The 17,798-nt window shown below is 55.4% G+C and overlaps 2 protein-coding genes across 2 annotated transcripts; one reads left to right on the forward strand and one right to left on the reverse strand.

Moving 5' to 3' along the window:
* Positions 1-1,192: 1,192 nt before the first annotated feature.
* NCLIV_005700 (conserved hypothetical protein) lies at positions 1,193-6,311 on the reverse strand (the record flags this gene model as incomplete). Its single annotated transcript, XM_003880080.1, has 3 exons — positions 1,193-2,287; positions 2,671-3,169; positions 3,703-6,311. 3 exons carry the CDS (start codon positions 6,309-6,311, stop codon positions 1,193-1,195), a joined length of 4,203 nt encoding a protein of 1,400 aa, XP_003880129.1.
* A 4,885-nt stretch (positions 6,312-11,196) lies between these two features.
* Positions 11,197-15,923, forward strand: NCLIV_005710 (conserved hypothetical protein; the record flags this gene model as incomplete). Its single annotated transcript, XM_003880081.1, has 6 exons — positions 11,197-11,791; positions 12,317-12,617; positions 13,220-13,385; positions 13,540-13,602; positions 15,141-15,299; positions 15,792-15,923. The coding sequence occupies 6 exons, from the start codon at positions 11,197-11,199 to the stop codon at positions 15,921-15,923; spliced, it is 1,416 nt and encodes a 471-aa protein (XP_003880130.1).
* Positions 15,924-17,798: the final 1,875 nt, after the last annotated feature.

Consider the following 17,798-nt stretch of genomic DNA (forward strand, 5'->3'; position numbering starts at 1 on the left):
TGTCGCAAAAACATCAGCTGACCTCGTCTCTTTTTTCTCCTCGCCGTGCTGTTTTTGCTTTCCACGTTTCCGTTGCGCGAAGAAGTGAGGCGTGCGTCTGTAACTTGGTCTCTCAAGGGAAGTACCTTTCTTTCAAGCAATGCGTGGGCGTCTGAAAATTAAAAATCCCCCCGTATCCTCTCGCCATCCGCGAGTCTCTCTTCTTTCCAGTGCGTGTACCAGTCTTTCGCATGTCCTGCCTGTCCCGTTTTCGATATCTGTCAACCACTGCTTTCCTCCACAGAGGGATTCCCCTTTTCACGGCAGCTTCTGGATTCTGCTGTCTTCACTGCGCAAACGGCGACACGATCGGCGGGCGATAGAGTGGTGGAGCCCGAGAGCCGCGTCCAGGTGTTTTTCTCTACGTTTTCTGCCGTCTCGACACCTGCGCAGCCACGCATTTAACACTTTAGACTGCACATAGCCCCGCCTGGAGACACTTTTACCTGGCTTTGCAGCTGAGGCGTTGTCATGAAAAGCGCAGTCGAACTTGGATCCGGTAAACCAAGACATTCAAGATACACACCAGTAGGCCAAAACGCGTATATACATCCCAGAAAAGCCGCAGTTCGCACAGGTGAGTCCCGTCGAGCCTAGAGTTTTTTTGGTCAGAGTCAACCCCTGACGTGAATCCTTTCGGGGCAGAATGCCGCCTCTCTGGGCACATCAACCAGACATAGGAAATGCTACACGCCGTAATTGGTAATGCAATGAGCGAACACCCTGATTATTGACTCCCAAGATAACCCCGCTGATACACCTATCGAACAAGCAAATCTGCGAGACAGGGAGGCCGACGTTTCGAGGCTCGACGGAAACTGACGCGTTTTCGAGGTTCCATGCGACGCCCGAGACATGCAGTGTTTTTGAGTTCTCTACGCGGTGATTTACGGGCTTTGAATCGTTTTCGTGGGAACCGTTTGGCCTCTCGAAGGCCAGAAACAAAGATCGCAGCAATCCGTAGACAGTGTATAGACAGAAAGTGCAACCAAGACGGGGGGAACGGAACAGATAGAAAAACTTGAGTTCGGCAAAGGCTCTAAAAACGGCCAACTCCCCAGAGCGATCGCCCGGTAGTCTGTTTTGAGTTCTCCGGCGCGCGCCCCGAAGACACCGGGTCCACCTGAAGATCGGTCTCCTCTCTTCTCGCTCTCTACGATGCTTGCCAGCCCATGTCCCCGTAGACCCCCACAGACTCTGCCTGTGTCTCCTCGCTTTTCCTCTGCTGCTCGTTTTCCTCAATGCGGACCTTTGCTTCCTCTTCGTTTTTGCCGCTCTCCGTCTCCTCTTTGTCATTGTTAACATCGTGCGCCGCTGCATTCGTTTCCTCGGCGGCGGCTTTGGCGACGTCGCTCGGCGCTTCGACAGGAGAAAGAGACGGAACGTTCACGGAACTCGGCGCTTGCTCGTCCCCCGAACCGGACGAAGAGCCCTTTTTCGCACTGCCGCCGCGTTTGCGCTTCCGGTTCTCCGTTTCACCAACTTCCCCCGAAGCACTCGTCTCTCGCTCCGCTGCGGCTGTCCCCCGTGGGGACAACGGAGACAAGGAAGTCATAGAAGAAGGCGAAGAGAGAGAAGACGAGGGCGGAGAGAGGACTTCGTCTGCGGTACCCCTCTGGTCTCCCTCAGTGGAAGCCCCAGAGGGAGGAGTCGCGGAGTCAGCTGCAGGATCCGAAGCGACGTGCGTTTCCGGCTGATCACCAGCCGCTCTGTCTTCCTCGCTCTGAGATGCGAACCCTTCGAAGCGTCCACTAGACGTACCAGTCTCCCCTGTCTCTTCTTGTACGTCTGGGAGATGTTCCCTCGTCTCTGCCTCGTCCTGCCTCTGCGCGTCGTCTTCTCCCCGGCGACTTGCCTCTCGCTGCGAATCGTCTCCGGGTAGCCCGTCTTCGCTCGCTCCACCTCGCTCCGCGACAGGTGCTCCGTCCTCCTGCTTCTCCTGTCTCTGTTCCTCTGTCTCCAAATCTCGATGCTCCGCCGGCGACGGTGGCTCTGTACCTACGCCCTCTTCCGGAAGGTTCTTCTCGGGTGTATGGACATCTCCGGGCTGAGAAGCTGGACCTTCCCGACCCCCCGATCTTCCCGCCTCGTCGTCGCCGCTGTCCTCGTCTTCGTCTCGCATTTGCTCGGCCAGCCACCGCTTGTGCGAGATGAAACGGAATCTGTGCTCGGGGTACCGCGCGACGAAGGCGATGTAGCGCTGAGTGAGGAAAACGTGCTTTGCGACCAGCAGGGGCAACTCCAGCGTCTGCAGGGAGAAGACGAGGGAGAACACGCGAGGGACGACGCAGGCGATGAAAAGAACGGCAAAGGCAGACCCACAGAGCAGCAACAGATGGAGAGCAATCACTCAGAAGCGAGAAGACAGAAGAGAGACAAAAGCGTACCAGGCACACACAGCGAAAGAGAGAGAAACCCAGCAACGCCTGCGAGACTCCTCCACACGCCAACGACGTGCATAGCCCCCTTTCCACACACGTCGCGACACATCGACGCTCTTCGCAGGCGTCTGTTTCTCTCTCGAAAAAAACATCTTCACAGAAATCTGCCCTTAGATGTGCCGCGCTCCTCGTGCGACAGCGACGCTTCTGTCCGGGAGTCGCAGGGGAGGCCTTCCACACGTTCTCTTACCGGGTGCTGAGCAAGGTCGATGCCGTAGACGCGCTGCACGTACAGCCGCCAGTCTTCCTCGATTCCGACCCAGTCCCCATCCTTCACTTCCGCCTCGCCTCCCTCTGTTTCTCTTGTCCTCGTCTCCGCGCCGTCTGTCTCGCCGATCTCTTCGCCTTCGTCGCCACGCACTTCTCCTCCGTTCTCCGCTGCCCCAAAAGGGCCCTGACGGGGTTGGCTCTGGTCTGCCTCGGCTCCTCGCCTCGCAGGCGTCTCTGTGTCTTCAAAAGGTGCGGCGGGAGGCGAGCCGCCTCGAGCCTCTCTTCTCATTCGTCGCTCTTCGGCTGCCTCTTGGAAGAGGGGGGAAAAGGCTGCTTGCGGGAGTCTGCCTGCGCCGGCCAGGCGCCTCGGATGGCGATACCAGTGATGAAGAACGTGGTCTTTCCACAGCGTGAAGAGAACGTTTCGAAGCTGGAAGCGATTAAAGTAGACGAACGCGCGCGCCATCCACGAGAACGGACTGACCAACGACGCAGCAGAAAGAAAAAACAGTTTTTGTCTCACCAGCCAAGACCAATCTTTTCGACAGCCGCCAGTGAAAGGACGCGTGAGAGCCCAGGATGTACACGCTCCCAAGGGGGAGAAAAAAAGAGCAACAGATCCTCCACAACATGTTTCACGTCAGGCTGAGAGGGACAACCCTCTCTCTCCGTACGACTGCACGTGCACCGATACACGCACAAAATTCCTACATCTATATCTATCTATCTATCTATCTATCTATCTATCTATCTATCTATCTATCTATATATATATATATATATATATATATATATGAGCGCGTGTTCGTGAGGACCTCAGCAACTTCATCCTTGCGTAGACATATCTCTGTCAAATGCAGATCGCTACGCACATAGCTGTGCATAGACGCATGCACACGCAGACATCTGTCTGCCTGCGTGATTCTATCTAGGGTGATGGCCAGGCGCCTGTGGACGAGAGGATTGGTGTCAGTGGCAGAAACGATTTTGAGGCCTGCGCATGCTTTCTTACTTGAGGGGTAGCCCGTGTCGGCGAAGGGCTGCGTCGAGCGAGATTTTCCTTTTGATTCTCGAGGCGAGAGCCCGCTGGATTTGTTCCGCCTGTGCATGCACCTGTGGGAGTCTGGGGTCGTTCTTGTACAGCTCGACAGCCTGTTTGTAGATTGCCTGGAAGGAGAACCGGTGGGAGTCCGTCTTCACTCCGCTCCTGTCTGTCTCTGTCGAGCCCGGAACTTGTGTCTCCTCCAGAAGCTTCGCCATCTCTTCCCCAGGGTGCGTACCGCTGGCGGTTTCTCTCGCTTCCGTGTCGGCGGAGAGCTCGTCCTCTGAGTCTTCTTTGTGCGCGCCTCTCTGCGCGTCTCTCTCGGCTTTCGCGTCGTCTGGGGTAGGCTCCATTGCCTCAGCTCTCGCACCGGTCGCGGCCTGAGGAAGGAGGAGCAGCCGCCGCCGCATGGAGTCGTCGATCAAATCGCCGAGAACCTCGTCGTCCAGCGCGAGGTCGAGTTGAGCGTCCATGTCTTGCCTCAGTTGACGTCCCAGAGAAGCGCGTCCTCCGAGGTCTTTTCTCCTCTGTCCTTCCTTTCCTTCTCCTCCGTCTTTGTCTGAGTTTTTCGCACCTTCTCTGTCATCCTCGCCACCCTCGTCGCGCCGCTGATAGATCAGCAGACCGACATCCATGGAGCGAACCAGAGGGGGAATGCGGACAGGGAAAACGGAGAAGCGTCTCTCGTCGAGGTCGATGTCTCGGCCTTGAAGCACCCCGTTCTCGGCCTCGAGGGACCGCTCGCCCTCCAAGGCTGCGGCGAAGGGACTCGACACCCAGCGCTTGCCGAGCTGCGACCAGCTGCGCTCCAAGAGGCCCAGAGGGCGGCGGAAAGATCCACCACCGCGTCCCCGGGAGTTCCGCTCTGGAGCCTGAAACGCAAAGCGTGGGTTGCGAGGCGACGCCGGGCGTCGGTCGCCTTTCCCGCCGAGGCCCTCGGGAGCCTCAAAGAGGCCGAGCGGATCGCGACTCGCAAAGGCCGCAGGCACCAGGCCGCGGGGAGGCGCGTCAGGGAAAAAGAGATTCCCGTCACGTCTGCGGTCTCGACGCAGCCCCGGGAAACCCTCGAAGCGCCCACGCGCGCGAGCGCCCCAACTCTCGGAGGCCCGAGCGCTGCGTCGCGAAGGCCAGTCTTCTTCATCTGCCTCCACAGCCGCAGTGACGAATCCACCCTCGTCTTCGAGGTCTTCCGTTCCGAGCACGGCGTCGCCGTCCAGGTGTACAGACACCTCGTGGAGGCGACTCGGCCCTGCGCCGGCTTTCGCGCCGTCGCGCGCCTGCTGGCTGTGTCGCGGCCTCGGAGCTCCCCCAGCGTTTCGCGGATCGCGCGCACGGCCTTGCCGGCTTCTGGGAGAGCGCCAAACGTCGGAAGTCAGGTAGGGCGGCCGTGGGAGTGCGCGGCTGTCTAGCCAGTTTGCGTCCTCCTGGGACTCCGCCGCGCTGTCAAAGCGATCTCCCAAAGATGTGCCGCCTCCTAGCCGCCGACGATCCGGGACAGCCCCTCGAGCACCAAAGCCTCGTCGCCGTCCAGGCAGATGCTGGGGGAAGGCCGCAGGCGTGTATTCTTCTTCTTCCCGCCCCCGCCAGTAGCCGCCTCGGCCGGCAGGGTTGGGACTTCCAGCTCTCGAGGGAGACGAAAATGCGTCGACTTGGCCAGGCGGGTACAGTGAGGAGTCTTCGAGGCGGCCTGCGTCTCCGAAGAAAGAGAACGGATCGCCGCCTTCAAGGTCGTTGGAGGAGGCCGGACTTCCAGACACATGGCCGGCGTCCTCGGGTGTATGTACACCCAAAAGCGAGGCTCCGGCATCTGCACCATCGAGCGGTCTGGCGCGGCGGCGCCCTGACAAAGGAATCGCCGAATTCGTGTCTGCTCTTTCGCGTGCGCGCGCCGGCCCTACCGAGTCGGACGTGCTGTTCCCCACGCCCCGCCGTCTCGTTTCCTCTTCTCTTCTCGTCCAGTCTCTCGCGCGTGCTGACGAAGACAGCCGGCCTTGGAGCTCTCGGCTGCGAGGGGAGACAGGCGAGGGGAAGGAAGGTCTTTGTCTCGACGCGTCGCCATTCTGTACAGACAAAGTCCGAGCCGGACGGCGTACACGCCGTCGAGCGGTGTCGCTCGGCTCGACGGGCGGGTCCTCGGGGGTATGTACACCTGAAGCGGGGTGGGGCGAGGGCGCGAGGTCGTCGAAGGCGGGGCCTTCATCGAGTGACGTCACATCGGGGAGTCCCGGGAAATCAGCATTTCGTTCAAAGAGAGCATCAGCAGTCTCCCACTCGGGGCTCGCCTCATCCAATGAGTCTCCGCCTGGCACAGCCAGCAGCGGAGATTGCGGCGTCTCGCCTGTCCGCCGAGGGCGGGGAGAAGAGAAAGAAGCCGGACGGCGGCGAACGACAGCTCGCACAGAATACGAAAAGTGGCCAGGGCAGGCAGAGGAAGCAGCGAAGCAAAGAGAAGACAGTGGAGACGTAGGCGAGTTGAGAGGAGACACGTGGGAAGACAGAGAGGACGAAGACACAGCGATACGGAGAGGTCGCGTGGTTTCACCAGAGAAGACATGCGGGGAAACAGTGCGTTCAGACATTCGGTTCGGTCCATCGAATCCGGCAAGCAAAAATGCAGCCGACGGCGAAGATGCGGAAGACTCAGGAGGATAAAGACCAGAAAGGCAATGTGAGCGACGGCGCCCGAGAGGAGAGGGAGAAGCGTCCCACGAAGATCCAGCTTGCGGCGCCAGAGAAGGAAAACCAGACGCAACAAGAGCTGTACGCGTAGACGAAGAGACGGTAGAAGAGCGCGCCGAGTCTTGTGAAAGAGGTGGGAGAGCAGAAGAATGCGAGAGAGACGGGTAAGATAGACAGGCAGAGGAAGTTGTGGAGGGGCTTTCGACCCGTTCGAGGAGCGTCGAGTCTCGTGGTGTTTCTCCCAGTCGAACAGTGAAAGCCTCTGCGTAGGAGGGACCTGCCTTCGGCTTTTCTTTGTCGAAGCGGGAGACGTGTCCCCTCTCAAAAACTGCAAAGAGAAGAAGAGCGACGAGAACGACTCGCCTCCGCCTTCTGCCGCGTCCCACTCCCCCGCCTGAGTCGGCCTCGCGCCCCGCCATCCGGAAGAAACCTGTCGGTGAAACCGCCTCTCTCTGGGCTTGAAACAGCAGCTAGGATCGAAGAAAGAGGAACCTGCAGAAAGGCCCGAACAGGCGAAGAAGCGGCTGAGAAGAGGCGCGCGAACCAGAGAGGGCCACAGCGACCGCCTGCGCTGGAGAGAAGAAGAGACAGGGAACGGTATTTTCTGTGGTGTACGCGGCGAAGCAAAGCCGACCCGCGGCGAAGGCGCCAAGCAACAGAGAAAAAGACGAAACGGGCAGAGAGACAAAAGGGACTCTGACGCGGTGAGAGACACGGTTTGGAGACGGAGAGACAGAAATTCGAGGCGCGTCCAGGAGACTGGGAAAAGGACGAGATCGACGGGAAGCAGGCGACACAAAGACAGGATTCGCGAGGCGAGGGGCGAAAAGTCGAGAGACAAGCGATAGGGAATGCCCGAGACACCGGACGGAGAAACGGGAAAAAAAGGCGAGGACGAGCACTCTTTTAACGATAACGGTGAGCAGCCCGCGAGCGAGGTCGCGTCTCGACGTGCACCGAGAGATTGCACACCCTGGAATCATCCGAGAAGGATTGTTTTTGAAAGCCCACAACCTGAATCGAAGCCACACAGAAACCGATCGACAGTCGATTGCCTCTCTGTCCTTTTTTTTCGCTTTGGGGGGGCGCGGGAAAAAGCCGTGTGCAGGGTGTACAGACACCGGAGACGGGTCTCCGACGTGGGGGGTGAACGCGTTTCGAGTTCGACTCAAGACACAGGCCGGTGCTGAGGGAGGGCGAGTTGAAAAAATCTTCCTGTCGCTCGCGTCTCACATAAAAAGTGAGGATGCGAATTTTAGGTTTTCCATGAAATATATTTGGAAGAAGAGGCTTGATAGGATTTCAGAGGCTTTTTTCCGAGCCATGCAATTCTGCCTTCCCAGTTTCTCGCGTGTGCGGATGTTCACAGGAAGCACACAGGAACTCTTGCGCGTTGTGAGGTAGTTCAAATCGTTCGTCCCAACGGAATGGGTATGTGGCGCGGTGCAAAGACCTCAAAACAAAACAGAACGCAAATAGCATCTCAGATGTCTCAAACCGGCGCCTGACAGGTCTCAAGAAATCCCATGTAGTGTATGTGAAAATAAACGACCGGAAAAGAGGGACAGGGGAGACTGCGAGAACGGGAGACAGAGACAGGGGAAAAGAAGGATCTTGAGGGAGAGGAAGTGAAAGTCGAGGGAGAGAAGAAGGGGGACGAGAAGGACGGGAAGCAAGAAGCTGAGATAAAACCAGGTGACGACGGGAACGGGCGAAGTCGGGTACGAGCATGTGAAGGAAAATGAAAAAAGGCGTTCGCGCGTTCCATCAAAGAAGGTGGCAGCGGGAGGCAAGCATGAACCAGCGTGAAAGACACATTGCAGATTTAATTGAAAGCGAGCTAAAGGGTTGAAGCACTCCTGAGGGAAACAGGACGAGAAAAAATGCGTTTTCTAGGGCAGAAGATCTCAAAGTCTCGAGACTGCGACTTCCGGCCGAAGTTCAGGAAACGAGAGAGATTAGCTCCGTGTTGCTGTTTCACCCTGATTCTCTCCCCCCCCCACCCCCCACCCCCCCACTGTAGCTCTCTGGTTCACACTCTATTTCTCTCCTGCTTTCTCTGCCGAGCTGTTTGTGTCTCGCATTCGCCTTCTCCCTTCGCGTTTCTCTCAGTGTCTCCTCCTGTCGGTGGGTCAGCCTGTAGCTCTCTGTCCTTGCCTCCCTTTGCGGAGAGAGGTCTACTTTAGATGCTTCGAAGAGCCACCTGACGAACTGAGTCGCTCGCTGTCTCCAGTCGCGCTCATCCTTAATGTTGTTCCCCAAACCCTCTGTATATACACTTGGGGGGGTCACTGAAAACGGGTGCTTCCGAGACCACATGTGCAATTGGCAGTGTGTGTATATTTCGGCGCACGCCGGAACAGTCGTATGAAGGGAAACGCCCTCTGAAACAGAACAGAGTTCTTTCTCCCTCCCTCAGTGAAACGCCATCTGCCGGTGGAAAGCTGACCTCGTGTGTTTCAAGCCGCGCGTTTGACTTCTTTGCCGCGCCGTGGTACGATGTATATCCATTTCAAGACCGATCGAAGGACAGCAGCCGTTCTCTCGCGTGCAGCGATTCGGTGGAACTGCGTTTTCCTTAAACTCTTTGCAGTCTCCTTCGCTGCGTCTGTACACCTAACCACCACCCCCATGGATTGTAGTTCGTGAAGGGGAGGCACTCCTTCTATAGGCCTTCGAAGCACGCCAGTTTTGCTGTAACGTGACTGATTGTTGTTTCGCCTTCCGTTTCACTTTTTGTTCATCTGCGAAAGTCTCGCGAGGGTCCGATGAGAGTCGACGGCTTTTGGCCTCTCTGAGTTTCCCGCAAACCCAGACAGAAAACTAGAACTGGAGAAGGGAACACTGAATCCGCTGTGGCTCCGCCTGCTTCAGTTCTACAAAGGAGCTAGTGTGTGAGAGGGAAGCGCGGCGATCCGTCAGAGGCAGCCACTGTTCGTTTTACATTTGGAATCTTGAGGGAAAACGCGGGAGGTTCCTGCCTGTCTGGGGCGCGACCTTTGCTTTCCTCGCGGTTCTAAAATGAAACCGTGCAACAGCACAACAGAGAGCGGCACAGTCGCACATCTCAGGGAATGCAAAGACTCGCTGCTGCGGCAAGACGTGGAGTGCCTCTGAGAGACACTTCGTGGCCCCCCGCAGAGAGAGAGAAGAAGAATGCTGAAGGCAGACGAAGCGAAAAGAAGGCAAGCGCCGAGATAATCTTTTCGGCGTGTGTGAGGCAGTCACGGAAAGCAGGTTCACAGGCAGGAGAGGGGGCGGCTCAACAGGGGGTGATGTGGCACGGAGACTTGCGGGTGAAGAGAATACCGTTGGAAGCTAAAGACAAATACAGGGGAGAGAGGCGCATGGAGAGCGTCTTCTCGTCAGATCGCAGGCACGTTTTCCTCTGTTTTTCTGGTGTACGTACACCCCGAAGCGGCCCCGTAGCCGTCGACCCTCTTTCTGCAGGTGTTTTGTACACCGCGCGAAGACCAACGCGCGCGCAGATTGCGTCGTGATCTCCCAAGTTCTACCACGAAACGCACGTTTCGTTGGTTCTGGATCTGCCCAGCTCCCGCGAACTCTTCTGCTTCGAGGTCGCGAGAAACTCCGAGTCTTCCCGGTCGCTCTGGTTGCCAGCTAGCGTCACCGGCCTAAGGTTCTCTCGCGGTCCCATCTTGGCTGAACCGCTCCCCCGGAACCGCCCCCTGTGCCGTCCTCCCTGAACAAGAGGCCGAAAAAATGAGAACCGCCCCGCATCTTCCTGTTCGCTGCATATTCTCTCTCTTGGCCGTCTTTCTTGTCTCACTTCTTTGCGAGCGGCCTTCCCTACGCTCTCGTGTGCTGCATGCGCGAACGAAAATGCGAGACGGCAACTCTCACCCGCTCACGCCTTGCATGCTGGCACGGCGCGTGTTTTTCCGTTCTGCTCTTTTCCGGGGCCTGGGCAAAGCCGCGAAAGCAAAAGCTGCGAACTTCTTCGCTCGGGAAAGCAGAGACTTCTGTTAGAAACCACATTTTCACCCTCGGTTTCCTCTCGCTCGAGTCCGCGCCTGCGCGCCACCGCCTCTCTGCTTTTCTTGACTCGCGTTGCCCGCCAAATCGACAAAGCAGATAAAAAAGGGAAAAACAGGCGTCCCGTGCCCACCAAAGAAAAGGCAAAAGGTGATGTGAAGCGCCGGCGTGCAACAACCCTGTATGTCTCCCCTGACCTCATGCGATTCTCGGTCTGGTGCTGTCGCGCCGGGACATCCAAAAAAATTCCACGCGCGAGGGGTTTTTCTCTGCTGTAGTGTGCCGAAGCCATCGCAGCGTCTTGTCGTTGATAAACACAGAAGGCAAGCGTTTTCTTTCTGGGAGCTGGCGGGGCCGAGGACGAACGGCGTCCGCCAGAGACGGCCCTCTTCTTACCTGTCTCTTCGACGTCGCGGCGGCGACTCCTCGCTCTGCTACCTGCTGTGGGCCGTATATACGGCATCCACGCCGTTTCCGCTTCTTTTTTAAACAGCTGGACTACGGCAATCGTTTCGCTCTTCCCGTCTCCGCTTCCTCGCTGTCCTGGCGAGTCCACAACGACCGTTCCTGATCCTGATCAATGCCCCTGCACAACTAGATACCCCATCTAAAGATACGTCTCTCTAAATCGTTTTCCTGTGCATGGCACACACTCCGTAGTGTGCCTGGGGTTCCGCCGTTGCCAGGGTTTGTTCGGCGTTCTTTCTCGATGCGACGCGTCTTTGTGGTTCCTCGCCCGCGCAAGTTTGTGTCGGGAGTTCGCCGTGAGCGCGTTTCGGGTTCTTCACCATGACGCTTTCTTGGCCGCTGGTCGTCTCCTTTCTCTCCTCGGCGCCGCTCCTGCTGTGTGCGACGGGTTTGGTCTTCCTGATCCTCGACTTCTTCGCCGTTTACCAGCTGCGGAAGATCTACTCGCCTTCCGTCTCCGGAACTCCCTTGCGGCCTCGACAGGACGAGGCGCGCCAGGCCTTCCTCGGCTGTCCGCCGCCTGAGAGCTCCCCATACACCGAGCACAGCCTCGCCGCTCCGCGGCATGGCGAGGACTTGCCTCCTTCCGCGTTCTGCACAGACTTTCCTCAGCCGCCATTCTCTCCAGATGAGCATCCCTTCGACAGCCGAGGCGGCGGCCAGCCCTACCCCCGCGCTGGCCCGCTCGAAGGCGACGCGCGAGACGACCGCACAGACGAGGACGAGTCCGAGTCCAACCGGCGACCGGGCATCAGAGCGGCGCTCGAGCAGTGGAGTGCGCGCGCGCTCCCGCACGGCCTGTTTCGATTCCAAAGGGGAGACGAAGGCGCCTCGCCCAGCCTCGCCGTGCCTCCCAGCCTCACCGGCGGCCAGACCCGGTCTGCGTTCATGCTCCTCCTCTCGGCCGCGATCCTCGGTGAGACGGCTTTCTCGAGACGAGGAAGAGACGAGGAAGAGACGGGAACAGTGCGCGGAAAGCAAGGCCTCACAGCCAAGAAAGGGACGAGTGCTGCGTCTACGCGCGGCAGACGCGACCGCATCTTGGGGAGGGGGGAGAGTCTCAGTGCGGAGAGACGTCGCGATCGAGGGCGAGACAGGGATAAGAGGAGAAGCGAGTTTTGTGTGAAGAGAGACGTGTGTTTGCGTGCCGGCTGGGAGCACGGGAAAACCAAAACGCGGAGACCTCGAGGCGGGGCGCCAGGCAGGAGAGAAAAGGAGGGGGGCCGTCTTGAGTGCGTTTCCGGTGCGATTTTGTGGCAGCGGCGAGTTGCCTGCGGTGTATTTGTAAGCGGAAGGGGGAGCTTTCCTCTCTCTTGCTTCGTTTCTCTCTTGCTTCGTTTCTCTCTTGCTTCGTGTCTCTCGTGTTTTGCGTTGCCCTGGCATTTTCCTTCTCCAAAAAAGGGCGGAACTGGGAAGTTCGGGTCTGCTTTCCTGTGCTCAGCCCGCGCGCTCTCGCTCTTCCTCATGGCGTGGATTGTCGCGGACGAACCATTGACGCTCCAGAACGAGGAGGCTGTCGTGCCGCCTTCCAACGCAGACGACAGCTCTGTCCCAACAACCAACCCCGAGGCTGGAGATCCCTCTCGCACAGGATCGTTTGAGTCCTCGCTGGACCGCGAATGGATTTTGCTCTTCCTCGACTCTGCGCCGTCTCTCGTCTTTTTCTCTGCACTCTCCCTCATCGTTCTCTTCTGGGCAAAAATATACTACGCTGCAATTCTTGTCGCCTACCCTCATTTCGAGTCAGAACCACACTCGAAACACACTACACACTTCTCATATTAATGTATATATATATATATATATGCATCATGTACGCATATACATTTCCGTATATATTCATATATATATATATATATATATATATATATATGCATCTATATATTCATATATATAATCGTGCATCGCCAATTCTACACCAGAGAGCGTGTACAGGCAGTGTTGCCGATTCGGACTTTGTCGGTGCCTTTAGATCTGTGCATCCACAGGCGCAAAGATCTCTTCGTGGAGTTCGCTGTAACTTCCGTCAAGCACCTTTAATCAGATATATAATTGTAGATTCATATATGTGTGTACCGCCATACGCATATATGCATGCGTCTATGTGTAGTTCCAAGACTGGGTCAGTGTGACGAGACCTGACGCTCTCTCTGTGTGGGTGCACTTTCCTGTTTATCTATTCTCAGATGTCTGTGCATGTCTCTCTCTACTAGGCCCTCGCGACGCGAACAGTTGCATGCGGACTCTCTGCTTGCTTCTGTGGTATACGAGGCGGAGGAGACACTTGGTGCATGCGAGACTCGCAAACGCGCCGGCGCGTCGTGTGTCTGCTGTCTGCGTATAGGAAAGGCCCATGGCTTTGCTCGGGAGGGCTTCTTGCCTTCTTTCTTTTGTTTTTCACTCTGGCGGTTCTTCTGCAAGCGAAGCGATCGGCCACTCGCGCGTTGCAGATTTTGGCCGCTATCCTCTTCGCCCTCGCTGCAGGCGCCTTCTTCGTTTACGGAACAAAGGTGCGTCCTCGCTGCTGGTGTCTGCGGCCACACTTCGAACCTTCTCGCGGCAAAGCCGCCTGTCGTCTCTGAATCCACTCCGTCTCATCCGTCCTACTTTCTCTGGGGCACTGCCCTCGAAAGTCTCGTGTCCCGGGGTGGTCTGTTCTTTCAGGTTGCAAAGAAGCTGTCGGAACGCAGCAAAGCTCCGTCAAGAAAGAAGAGCATCGTCAGAAGGGTAAGCATTCTCGTTTCGCGCCGCACCCTGGTCCTTTTATCCACCAAGTCCACTCCTTCCTCTCTTGTCTCTCTCCCTATCTCTGCTCTCTCTCCCTGGCTCTTCTATCTCCTCTCTGTCTCTCCTCCTCTCTTTCTCTCTTCTTCTCTCTGCTCTCTTCCGCTCTTCCTCTCTCTGTCTCTCTTCCTCTCTAAAGCGCGCGTCTTGGTCGCGTTTCAAGCTCTCGTGAAACTTTTCCCCCTTTTCGTGACCGCCTAAAAAACGCGATTTGATTTTCCGGCCTCCTCTTTGTCTGTTCGCTCTCTTCTTCCGCGTTCACGCCTCTCCCCCTCGGCGCGTGCGGCCATAGGTCCTCGTTCTCGCCCTCGTCTGCCCGTTTCTCTTCGCGGCTCGGACGGTCTCGGCTCTCCGAGGCCAAACGCCTCCGACCTTTCCACTGCGCCTCTCCCTGCCTCTCACCTGGCATTCGCAGCCTCTCGTGGAAGCTGCAGCGGTACGAGACACAGAGAATTCGAAAGAAGAAGAGACTGCGAGGCCTCGACTGAAGGAAAAGGCAAAAACGCAATCCAGGGCTGAAAAACCTTACCCCCACGAGTTAGGCGTATGTACCTATATGCTATTCATCTGTAACTATATATGTACATATAAAAATGTACATATAAAAATTTACATTTAGAAATGTACATCTAGAAATGTGCGTATAGACCTATATATATGCATATGTACGCGGTTGTCCCTCCTTTCTCCACTAGGCAAGCGAAGGAAAACGTTTCATCTTTCTGCTCATCTTTGCTTTTCTACAGTCGTTTCTGTTTCGTTTCCCCTCTTTCCCCTCTCTCTGTGTGCATGCCTTCGTTTCTTCTCTTCCGACGCCTTCCTCGCTTCAGGTCTACTTTGTTACGGAGTGGATTCCCGCCCTGCTGATCTTGGTGACGTTCTGGCATCGCAAAGGCATCCGCGCCTCCGTCCGATCGCAGCAGCAGAGACAGTTGATGCAAATGCAACAGGAAGGCGACGAGCGAGAGGCAAGCACAATCTGACATATGCATAAAAACATATGGATACACACGTTTGTAGATGCACGCGTGCATGCATCTATATACGTACATCTTCCATGATGTGCGCGTCTTGGCCAAACACCCACAGAGCATACCTATATATATATATATATATATATATATATATATATATATATACGCCGTTTCGCTTTGTTTAGCTCCTGTGTCGACGAGATATCTCCATACGTGAATACGTCTCCAGGCACTCTGCGTATATATATATATATGTAAATAAGAAATAAACATACAGATGCAGTTGTGGATCTGGGCATGCGCCCGTTGATTCCCCTTCTACGCAGACGTCGGAAGGCAGTGTCAGTCCTCCCTCGTCTCCCTGAACAGATAGGGAGACCACTGCGCGTCTGCATGCAGTTGTGTCTCTCTGCGTCTGAGTATATATATATATATATATATATATATATATATATATATATATATGCATGCGTTTTTCTGTGTTCAAATTTTTGCGTTTGTCTTCAGCATAGCATGGACTCGACGGTTGCGGCTCCGTTGATGCACCAGAACTTCTACCCCCTGTTGTCGCCTCCAGCGTATGTCCAGCCTCCTGCGCTCTACGATTTGAACGTTCGTCACAATGCAGCGGGAGGCTCTCAGCGAGTCGGCGCATGCGTCTCCGGTGTAAGTCTCCCTCGCGCCTCTCCGGCCCTTCATTTCCCTAACACAGAACTCTATTATGCCCCTTTATATATATATATATATGAAGATGCTCCTGCAGACATATGGCGAAACAGAACGGTACACGCTCACATGCAGCAGACTTGATACAGTCAGTCATCGACTGCAGATCCATATGCCTCTCTCTATATAGGCTCATGCCTACATATTTATGTCCATATATCTATCTATCTATCTATCTATCTATCTATCTATCTATCTATCTATCTATCTATCTATCTATCTATATAGATAGATAGATAGATAGATAGATAGATATAGATATATCGGTATATAGACAAGCAGAAATGCATCTATGTATATGCATGGAACGATGCTTTTATGTGACGGCTGTTGCGAATAAACGCAGTGGTCTTTGTCGCTGCGCTGTCGAAAGCGGCGGGTCGCCTTTCTCTTGTTTATCACTCGTCCCCTTGGCGATTTTGTGTGTCTCAGAGCGCCCCGGATGGCGTTGTCTTCCAGTCCTACGCTCCCTATCCTGGCGGCGGAACTTATTCACCAGGCTACGGGATGCCGCCCTACAACGGACCGTACTATCAACAGTGCTATCCGCCTCCCGCCCTCTAGACGCGTCGAACGCCTTTTTTTGCACGACGTTTGACGGTCCTGAGATCGGCTGCTCTGTCTCGCTTCCCTCCACCGGTGCATTTAACGTTCAAACGACACTGCTCTTATCCCGGACACATTTCTCTACGTTCATACGCATCTCTATTCCTCTGCGCATTTGCATATTTGCGCATGCGCTTCCGAATGTACACAAATATAGGTACACAGTATGCATGCATATTTATGTCTTTTTATCTCCACATGAATATGTGGAGGGACGTAGACTTTGTTTTGCTTATCCATCGCGAGGTGCGTCTCCGCTGTGGCTCTGTTACACAAATCGATGTGTGTCGTTTGTTAATCCGTATATGTTTCCATTTGAAGTGCTGACTTTGGCCTTTCCTTTGTACCTCGCTTCTATACCTGCGACGCACGAACTGCACGCGCTCTGTTTCCCTTCGCCGCCTCCGCGCGACTGGCTGTCGCCGCTGTTCGGCCAGGCCAGTAGGAAACGCAACTGCGGTTGCAGTTCCCCGCGTTTTCCGACGAAAGAGTCGAAGTTCGTGTGCGGGTTGGCGCCGCTGTCGACAGCCAAGAGGCGGGGAACGCAGTTTGGACGCGGCGAAACTGCATATTCAAGATCTGTGCATGCGCAGACAGCCGGCTTCGTTGCGTAGGTCTGTCTTCGCGCACAGACAGATGCAGAGTTTACGTTCTCCAAGAGTGCTCCCCCCCCCCTGACCTGTTATTTGGCGGGGCGATGGGAACTCGCGTGTGGCTTTCACGAAGGTTCACAGCGAGACGCACCAGGGGAGGGAAGAAAGATTTTCAGGCGCGTCAGAGCTGCTTGTTTTCCTCTTCTCTTTTGTGCTCTTCTCGCTGGCCACGTGTCTCTGAGCGACGCGCCCAAGGCAGTTTCTTCGACGATATCTGCACTGTGCGCTGCGGGTGAGAAGGAGAATGACAGGGAAATTGCGGGAGAGAGAACAAGGGGAGAGCGAAGAGAGAGCACAGGGGGAGAGAACAAAAGAGACGACAAGAAAAGACTGGAAAAAGAGGAGAGAGAAGCCTCTAGGAGCGAGAAGAAAACAGGGGAGAGAACAAGAAGACATTAAGGTGGGACAGTACAACAAGAGAGAGAGGGCGAGAACGCGGAAGCGTACCCTGCGTTAGCGCGCCATCCGAAGCTCTGCGCTGCTCGACGTCTCTTTGCATGTATCTGTTTTAATGGAAATCTATGCGTGCCGAGGGGGGTGAGAGAGATCTTGGAGACTGGGATCTGTGTTTTTCTCTCCGTCGGGAGCAAAATCGATTCCTGCCTTTCGAAGCTTCAACCATTTTTGGGGCATATCCAGAAACGTTAAAAGCCTCGCTATTTTCCAACCCCTGCTCTTGCGTCTTCTTCCTTCCCCTTCCATCTCCTTCCTTCTGTCGTGCTCTGTCTCTCCTCCTTTCTCTCCTTTTTCCTCGTCGTCATGTGTCTCCATGCTTTCTTCTGTCCGCTGGGTGGCTCTCTCGCTGGCAGCGCCTTTGAGAGCAAGCGAGTTCGACGAGGAAGGCGCCTTCTTGGAGTGAGCCGTGCTGGAGCTCCACGAGAGAACAAAATCTTTTCGCAGATGCAGGACTTTCATATATATATATATATATATATATATATCTGCGTATATTTTCAGATGCACGCCTTTAAATGTATATATCCATCTATATACACAACTGCCTCTGTATGTGCACAAATCCGTGTACGCATACACCGCGTCTATAAAGATGTAGAACCACACCTTCTGTACACCTATCGACAAATATACGAGCTTGTCTATTTGTGCATAGGTGTAGAAATAGAGTTGCTCATATATATGACCCTACATGCAATTTATCGACTGGTTTTAGATATCTATG

This window comes from Neospora caninum, chromosome II, assembly GCF_000208865.1.
Source record: "Neospora caninum Liverpool complete genome, chromosome II".
NCBI classification, from domain to species: domain Eukaryota; phylum Apicomplexa; class Conoidasida; order Eucoccidiorida; family Sarcocystidae; genus Neospora; species Neospora caninum.